The sequence below is a fragment of the Harpia harpyja genome, chromosome 8 (assembly GCF_026419915.1).
Source record: "Harpia harpyja isolate bHarHar1 chromosome 8, bHarHar1 primary haplotype, whole genome shotgun sequence".
NCBI classification, from domain to species: domain Eukaryota; kingdom Metazoa; phylum Chordata; class Aves; order Accipitriformes; family Accipitridae; genus Harpia; species Harpia harpyja.
In genome coordinates, this window is record NC_068947.1 from 51,987,888 (window position 1) to 51,996,855 (window position 8,968).

An 8,968-nucleotide genomic window follows, 5' to 3' on the forward strand; every position below is an offset into this window, starting at 1 on the left:
TTTTCTTACAAGGAAAAACCTAATCACAAAGATTCTTGCACCGCTTTCACAGCAGACTACTAATTCACTTTTAGAGATGATACAGCAGCAGAACAGCTGCCATTTGCTGGAGCACGAATCTCTACATTTGGTAGCGAACGGGATGAGCTGCAATACGCGTATCACCTTTGTGCTCCAACTCCTTCCAAATCTGCCTTGCCGTGCTATCTGTTCAAGGCCTTATTCTGTCTTCACCAACACACTAGGAGTCAGGAATTATGAAAATTAGCCACCTGCCCAGGCACTCAGGACAAGAGAGCTCACAGACCTCAAAAAGAAACTTAAAACCAAAAAATAATTTGACAAAATAATCCCAGGCTTTAGGAATTGGGTATTAAAAAAAAAAGTCATGTTGATCAATATAGTACAACTCCTTCCAGGCATCTGACTAGATCATCCTCAGTGTATCATCGGAAGAATCAGTGAAATCATACAAACGTAGACATATGAATACCACAAGCAACTCCTCCTCCAGCCTGAGAAGGGAGCAGATGAACCTCACCCAGTCTTAATTTAGCTGGGATGTATCTGCATACTGTAGTAACGGGAACTACCCAAATCATCCTCTAGAATACAGAAGAAATCCAGGAGTCCTCAAAGTTTTAACTTGCAGGTCTATTCATATGCATATTATGGAGAAACAATTTTACTGTATTTCACAAAGATTTTCTCTCCCACAGCTCCAAGAAAAGATAGCATTTTCCTTTATTTTTTCAACAATCATTTTTAGTTCCAAACTTGCACATCGAAAGCATCCGCCAAAGAGGAGACCCAAGGAGGGCAGAAGTAATCCTTGGTGGTCTTCAATAAATCTCAATTTAGCTATCTTGCACCTTAGCACTGCTCAGAGGAAGGCTTGCTTGGGATGGGGGCTGGAGGAGGAGGCAGAGGTACCACACTCGGACAAAACATGAAGACAGGAAATCTTCCTGATTACATGTTCCTACATATAAACTCATTCGGTTTTTCCCTGCAAAGTCTTTTTCATGAGCTGTTACACAGACTATGCGTGTTCATAAAGTTTCTGCTGAGTCACTCCACCTGGTCTTGGGCATTTTTTTCCAAACTTACAAGTAAACATGGAGCTATAATTAAAGCTTTGGTTCAGCTTTAATTCTAGCGTTCACTGCCAATTGTGTCCCCTGTAAATACATATTTAACAACCTAATTAGCAACCCAGACTGTAAGCAGCTTGAGTAGTGTGGAATTGTGGCTAAGGCCCAAAATAAATGGTAGGATTACAAATAGCAAGCTACCTAACACTCCCACCCCTCTTCACCATACACTGATTATTTTCAAAGTGGAAGAACTGGGACATTGGGTAAGAGAATAAAAAGGCTGATCCAAGCTCTGGTTTTGTACCCATTTAGCTGTATTGATTTAAAAATGTAAACATTTTAAAAATGCTATAGTTAATAATGAAACAGTGCCTGGGGTGGGTGCACCGATTCTGTATAGATGCCTTCATATTGTTATGACTTAATTCCAGAAACATAACTAAATCTGTACAAAAAAAGAGGGTCTAGGATGGTAAAAGGGGAACTGTTTGAGACAGGATGATGTACACATAGTAGGGAAGTGAGAAGAGCTAGGGACCATCTTCTGTTTCCATCTGGCTACTACTTTGCCTCTTATTGATCTTAATCATCCCTGAGACACACCTATCACTAGGTCACCCATACGTGCTCCGGCTTCCCAACTAAGACAAACCATCACATTTCCTCCCTAGCACTTGCCTGCTCCGTCCAGTTCCCACCTTCTCTAAAACACCCATGCTCCTTATCCTCTGGTTTAAGTATCCCCTCCTAGTTAATCTCTCCCTTTTGCACCACTCACTTGTAAACTCAGGCCACATCCCTCCAAGCTCAGAAACCCAACCTCAGGGCTCAGAACTCTCCCCCCTCTTATCTGATACCCTTAGGGCTCAGAAACAACCTTACACCTAATTCAGAAATACACTTTTTTTTTTCCTGTTTTGTTGGGAATGCTGAATAGGAGGAGATCACAAGGGGCAATGCGCACAGGAGCAGACACTATCACCACAGTTCACTTCCTGCTCTGTGTGCCTCCAGTCTGTAGTCTTTACACTGGACAGACTGGAGCCCTAATTCGGAGCACCCGGGTACACTAGGGCTCTCAGCTACATCAGAAGTGCTCTAGCTGCACCAGGTAGTACTGCATTCTGCAGTACACCAGCCATACTACCCGGCTGTGGCATCAAGGATACGGTTTAGCCTCCGTAACACCCTGGTCATTAGCTAACCGAGTAAGATTAACATTTGTATATTCAGGAAATCAAGGCTGTCCACTAAGAAGGAGATCCTTAGTTTTGGGTCAACCCACCAGCTTGCAAACACTCCTGATTAGAGAGAAAACTCAACTCTTTCTGCAGCTGAAAGATTCTCTACTCAGGGACTCTACAGGGAAAAGGCAGAGATCTCTTCTTCCCCGTGTAACCCTCTGAAGGGTTAAATACACCCCCATCCCCATGCAATGTTTAACAGTCAAGGTTTAACCCCGCTCCCCACCTGTATGTCTTGCCATCCTTGTGCTGGTCCTCATCATCCTCGTTTGACAGCACAAAGGGGTCGCTCATCTCTGGCAGCCCCGACTCCTGCAATCGTTTCTTCTTCCGGCCCCGGGGCGGTTTGGGGGCAACTCCCCCACCCCCGCCACCCCCACCACCTTCGGAGAGGGTGGTTGTCCCTTTCTTGGACAGGTCAGGAACCACCTGGAGGGCTGCCTGGGAGCCAGGGGGTAGCGCAGAGACAATCATGGGAGCTGAGATGGGAAAGGTTTGGGCAGAGGCGGCTGTGGTCACCAAGGAACCTGACGGGGAAGTTATCACCAGACCAGGACCTGCAAACAAAGAAAGATGGAGGAAGTCAGTTATTACATCTCTAATTATGTCCAACCTCCTTATCCCACAGAAGCAAGCTTTATACATCTACTTTTGACTACAACGCAACCAGAAGAGTAGCCTACCCTCCCCAACACACTCCCAGTCTCCGCTGCTGGAAGTCAGACTTCCATAAAGAGCGTGGATGTATGGAGTGCCTAGAGATTCACAGTGAAACCATGCCAAGGCAGTCCACGCCACCAGTAAGGCTAGGAATAATCTACAGCCCAAAGAGGATTCTCCAGAACCCCCTGTCCCCCCTTCCCAGAGTCTCCTTCGTATGTCGCCAAAGCCCTTGGAGTCCCCTACCTGCTGTCATGAGCCCAGCAGACTGCACCGGTACCACGGTGATGTTCTGAGTCACAGGGGCTTGGCTGTGTGGTGTCAGCTGCTCCGGCTTGGTGTCCGAGTCCATGGAGATACCAGTGGGTAGGGCCACAGAGGTGGGTACTGTCAGCAAGGCAGGGTAGTGGGGGGGAGCCAGGCTGCAGCCCTTCTCTGCAGGCAATAGCTGCTCCTTCATCTTGTTAATAAACATGGTGTTCTCAATCTAAACGGGTGGGAAGAACAGCTTTTAGAATACTCTGGCACAGCTGCTCCCAGCAGTTGGCTGAGCAAGAAATGCAACAGAAACACGAATCATGCATCAACTTCTAACAGGAAGCAAGACCAGCATAATAGGTTGGAAGACAAAGATCTTACCTGTCCCGAGACGGTGGGCACTGCTGGCCAGAAGTACGGGGAGGAGTTGAAATGAGATTCTTCCATCCTAGCTGGGCACAGGGGGGAAGAGGAAGGGGGAAGGGAAGAGGAATGGAGGAGAAGGAAGACAGACAGACAGACACACACACACAAAAAGAACATTAAACCCAAAGAGACTCCAACATGGAACTGACTCAGTCTAACGCTGTGACAGTTCCTTAATTTCCCCTGTCTTACTTGAGCAACTTCTCCCCACTTTTGAGCTATCTGCCCAAATCCAAAAATTATTTCCAGTGGAAAAAGGTGCCTGCTATTCCCCCAGGCTTGGGTCCATCTCAAACGCCTCTTGCCCAAGAGTCCTCCATGCAAAAAAAAAAAAAAAAAAAAAAGGACTGACTACGAACCCAGAACACCTCCAGCATTCCCCAATTATCATCCACCCAAGTACATGGCATAAATGATGAAGTCTGTGCATCTGCAACCAGGCAAATACAGCTGAAAACCATTTTTCACTGTCACAGACAGTCTGACCCCACAAGCAGTGAAAATTTTGAACCTTGCCTGTCCCTCCACCCCAGCTCAATGCTAAGGACCCAGATGCAGCAAGGGGACATTAGCATTATGTTACACAGGAAGAAAGACAGGCAGAGAGAGGGAAACAGACTTGCCCAAGATAACAGACAGCCACAGCAGACCAAGAAGTCAAACTTAGGGCTCCTAACTTCCTGCTGCCCACCGCTCTGACCACCCCAGCCCCGCTCTCAAAAGAAACCCGGAAATATCATTCAATATTCCTGACAGACAAGATCCTCCGCTCTCACCCAATGAGACTAGGCAGTGGGAAAATAACCCAACTACCCTGCTCCTGAGACACCCTATTTCCAAGTGAGATCATGTCATGGCTCTCTATTGCCCATTTCATTCCCTTCCTTGGGACAAGATTCTGTAGGACTCTGTCCCCAGTCAAGCACCCACTGTTCCATCTCGACTCTCCATGCAGTCAGAGGACCAGTCGGACACTAAAAGATAGCCCTCTGAAGACAGGGGTGTAATCTCTTTAGGAACGCCTGGCTGAAGAAGCCCTTTCCATTGTAAGCCTTACATTCCTCTGTGTAGTAACATTAGCGGACAAAGCTTGTTACGCTCGTGAAAACGCTATTCAAATCCTAAAGAAACTAACAAAAGAGTATTTCCTGAAGCAGAAGATACACCTATTCCTGAACAAATATGGCAAAACTGGTAGGTAACATATGTGTGACAAAAACCATGCTCAGAGAACATCTGGCAGAGCAAGCTGCTTAGAGAAAGCAAGCACTGTGGGTTTCTCATGCAGCTACCTGCAAATTGTCCCATTCCTATTTCTGTTATGATATGGCAGTAGTCTAATTAATGAGTAAATATTATTTCTGAAGGGCCTATCTCAATCATCAGATAAGCTGAGGAGCATGCCCCGAGTAGCATGAAACACTTACTTTCCAGAAGTGTATTAGGGCAGAATAAATACATGTGGAATTGCTGCGTGTGAGCCAAAATGCAAAGATAATTTTCCTCTATGTAGAGAAGCAGTATGTAAATGAACCAAATTACCTGATAATTTTGTTTTTATGAATTGCTCAGGCAACAGCAAAGCCAAGTATTCCTGCCTCACTCGCTCACTACAAATCAACCAATAAACACACTTAAGGATGAATTATTTACCTTGCGTCAGTGGCATGCAGTCAGACGGCTAGTTGCCTGACTGAATTACGCTGGGTTTACACTGCTGTGATTCAATCAGAATCTGATGGGGCAAGACTCGTACCTTCCTTCCTCTGCTTTCTTTTCTGAGCCAAATTAATTATTAAGTACACTGCCCACAGCAAGGCCCTATGTATGTAACGCTTAATTACATGACTTTTTTTTCTTCCACAGGATGGGCACGCACGAAGAGATAACGCATTCTTGGCAACTGAGCCCCACCTGAATCAAGAGGGGGTTTTTGTCTGGAATGTCAAGTCTGGGTTTGGGGTTTTGGGGGGTTTTGTTTGTTTGTTTTTGTTTTTAAAATACGTAAGCCCTTATTTGCTTAGCTTCCACATCAAAAACATCAAAGTGAACCTGATTCTGTAAAAACATAAAGTCTCATAAAATAATCAGATGCATTTTCCAAATAAACTTTGTAATAGTCCAAGACTCCCTTGGATTCTCAACTGCAAACTTCAGGAGTTAAACAGAAAGATGCCAATTTAAACAAAAATCTCACAACAGCTTGCTTATTTAAAGAGTACAAGGAATGAAAGGCAACTCCATTTCCAGATTCTAAAGTCCAGATTAGCACAGGTCAGAGCACTCAGTGGCTGCCTGTCTCCATCTAGTCCCCTACCAGAACTTCACAGAGCACCTAACTTTTGTTTGCTCAGTTTACAAAGCGTGCAAGTCAAAATAAAGCTTATTGATTCTCAAAAGAGGACTACACTGTTATCATTAAACTCTTTTAGAATCCACCTCCCCATCCAGAAATCTTCATGCTTGAGCTGCTATCAGGCCTCAAAACTTTTGGCTTGAAAGGCTGAAGTGTGATGAAGTTATAAGAATGTGGAGGAAAAGCAGAAACGGTGTAAGAGTTGAAGCTTTCATGCAATCTCACTAGCAAGCCAGTCTTCCAAAGGGAGAAAACAAAGGTAAGATTCCTCCACCAAACTACTGCCCTAATACCCCCAAGCTGTCCCTCCCCTACCCCGCTTTTAGGCTAAAGGGTATTTGGAAAACATGCACCCCTATTCACAGCCCCCGCTTTAAAGCTGCTCACACTTACTTTACCAGAACTCTGCACGTAACCCTTCCAATTGCTCTATAACTACCAGACATGGGCTGGAGCTTCAACCCTGTACCACAGCACGTTCCCACTGCAGTGCCTTCATCATCCCAGCTTCCACAAACAGGCCAGAGATGGGACCTTCTTCCTATTCACCAGTCTAGTATCAGACAGATGTCAACGTACCCTCCTGATATAAACCAAAAACACCTTCTATGTACAGACCACAAATGTACATACACCAAATAAACAACCGAGTGAACCACAGAACTCACAAGGGACAAGGAATCTGGAGTTTAGATCTCAGAGTACTTCACAGAATCACATACTTAACGTGCTGGACTTAAACTTCTTTGCAGGTCATCACTTTAATCATAAACAGACAGATAAAAGCACGTGCAAGTACACGGTGAGGTAGAGGCTGTGTTTCTGGAAGGCACAATCAAGGTTGGATAGGCAAGTGTTTAGAGGTTGGCTTTTAATATGGTTTTCTTTATTCTCCAGATACCTAGCTTTTATTTTCTATTCAGTCTAGAGTTTTCAGTTGACAAAAGGCCCTGAGCATGACACTCGGGAACGATTTACAATGCCGTTTCATGTCTGCCCAAGATCTTTGTTCAATAACAAGGAGCTTTTAGGCTTAATTGCTGCAAAATACTAAGGATGCTGAAGGCCACGCAGGCTGTTAGCTCAAATACAAAAATGCTTCCACAAAGCTCGTAAGCACCAAAAAGCTCAAAGCGCCGCTACATCTTTAGAACAAGCACATCTGGATGCGCATCAGGAACACCCCAAACATGCCGGACAAAGTCCCGAACCCCAATCCCGCGCACCAGAGCCAGAACAACTTTGGTGCCGCTCCCCGAACGCGTGCGTACCCTCTGCCCCAACCGACCGAGCCCCTGGCGGGACAGATACCTGGCAGGGGACGTAGGGGCAGTCAATCCCCTCTCTCCCGCTCCCTGGAGCTCAAGTGACTTCAAACCCCCCAACGCCGGGACCGGCAGCCCACCCTGTTCACCCCACTCCTCCCAACCAGTGTGGCCGGTGGTGGGACACCCCCCCACCCCCCTCCCGGGGGGCGACGGGGTCACTCACGCAGCTCCAGGAGCTCCTTACCCCTCTCACTCTCCCTTCTCTTGCATTTCTCCTCCTTCCAAGGCCGTCTCTGCAAACAAACCGCCAGGGTTACAGGACCACCCGGGGGGGCCCTGTATGACAGCGGACGGTGTAACGCGGGACCCCCGGACCCCCCGGCCACGTCCAGCCCCCGGAGGAGCGGCCATGGGCGGGGGAAGGAGCTCCCCGCGGGGACCGGCCGCGATGGGAGAGGGGGCCCGGACCCACCTCCCCCCGCGGGGCCCCGCGCACACACGGCGGCGGCGGCCGAGGACGGGGCGCGCCGCCCGGTCGCCCCCCGCCCCTTCCTCCTCCTCCTCCTCCTCCTCCTCTCCCCGCGGCGGCGGCGGCGAAGCGGGGCCGGGCGCGGAGCGCGGCTCTCCCGCTGCGGAACCCCCGGGAGCGTCCGACAGCCGACAGCAGGACGGAGGAGCGGGCGGGCGGGCGAGCAGACAGACCAGACAGACAGACAGAACCTCCTCCGTTTCCGCTTCCGGATCGCTTCCGACCCGGAAGTACCGCTCTCCCCCTCGTCTCCCCCCCCTCGCCCCCCACACCCGCCACCCGGTAAATTTACCGGGCACCAACCCCCAGCGGCGACCCCGACCCCCGACTCCAGCGGCGGCAGCGGCCTCCTCACCGGAAAGAGGAGCGGCGAGTCGCTTCCGGATCAAGGGGCGGGGCGCCAATCAAGCTCTTCCGGGGCACCGACCGGAGCGGAACGGCGTCATCGGCGGCTTCTCTTAAAAAAAAAAAAAAAAAAAAAAAAAAAAAAAAAAAAAAAAGGCGGAGCGGCGGCGGCCGCGCGGCACGTTTTCCCTCACCGGCGTCACCGCGGGCGGCCGGGACGGAAGCGGGAAGAAGGCGGGAACCGGGCGGCGGGCGGGCGCTTACCGGAAGTGCGGGGGTGCCGGCGCGCGGGGAAACCCGGGCTGGCGGAAGTGGCGGGGGGGGGGGGGGGGGGGGGGGGGGGAGCCGGGCGCCGTTCCCCCCCCCCCCCACACAGCCCGGCCGCCAGCCCAAGCGGCCTTCCCGGCATAACGTGCGGGAGGGGGGGAAAAACAGCCGCCCTGATGAATATTCATGAGGCCTCATGAATAATAACGCACACCGCCGCCCCCCCCCCCCCCCCCCCGTGCGGGGCCGTGGTTCATTCCTAGAGTCAGGCGCGAGGGTGTGCCCGCGGCCTGCTGCTCCTGCAGGGGAGCGCCCGCCTTCGCCGTACCGAAAAGCCGGTCGAAGAAAGTCTCTAAGACTCGTTTTGGGAGTTTTAGAAAGCAGGCATTCTTCATTGCAGCGCTGGGTGCGCGGGGGATAGTTCCACCTAGCGTGCGTGCCACGGCTTTAGCACTAACAGGTTATATAGAATAACTAGTTGCATATTAATCAGGTTGGTATACATATCCATAAAAATG

At 49.6% G+C, this 8,968-nt stretch overlaps 1 protein-coding gene across 20 annotated transcripts in view; it reads right to left on the bottom strand.

Annotated features, from left to right (window-relative positions):
- Positions 1 to 8,292, bottom strand: part of ZNF384 (zinc finger protein 384) — a 28,339-nt gene extending 20,047 nt beyond the window's left edge. For 2 of the 20 annotated variants that reach the window (XM_052794900.1, XM_052794880.1), the window contains exons 1-7: positions 8,131 to 8,228; positions 7,554 to 7,602; positions 6,710 to 6,863; positions 6,435 to 6,624; positions 3,641 to 3,707; positions 3,248 to 3,488; positions 2,568 to 2,898 (exon numbers count right to left, since the gene is read on the bottom strand). In XM_052794900.1, the coding sequence (XP_052650860.1) occupies positions 2,568 to 2,898; positions 3,248 to 3,488; positions 3,641 to 3,707; positions 6,435 to 6,487 (692 nt within the window). In that variant the 5' untranslated portion in view covers positions 6,488 to 6,624; positions 6,710 to 6,863; positions 7,554 to 7,602; positions 8,131 to 8,228. Of the gene's footprint in view, positions 1 to 2,567; positions 2,899 to 3,247; positions 3,489 to 3,640; positions 3,712 to 6,434; positions 6,625 to 6,709; positions 6,864 to 7,553; positions 7,603 to 7,781; positions 7,807 to 8,130 lie in introns of those variants that run through there. The other 18 variants (XM_052794884.1, XM_052794883.1, XM_052794891.1 and 15 more) reach the window with 18 other exon arrangements.
- Between the last annotated feature and the right edge of the window lie 676 nt (positions 8,293 to 8,968).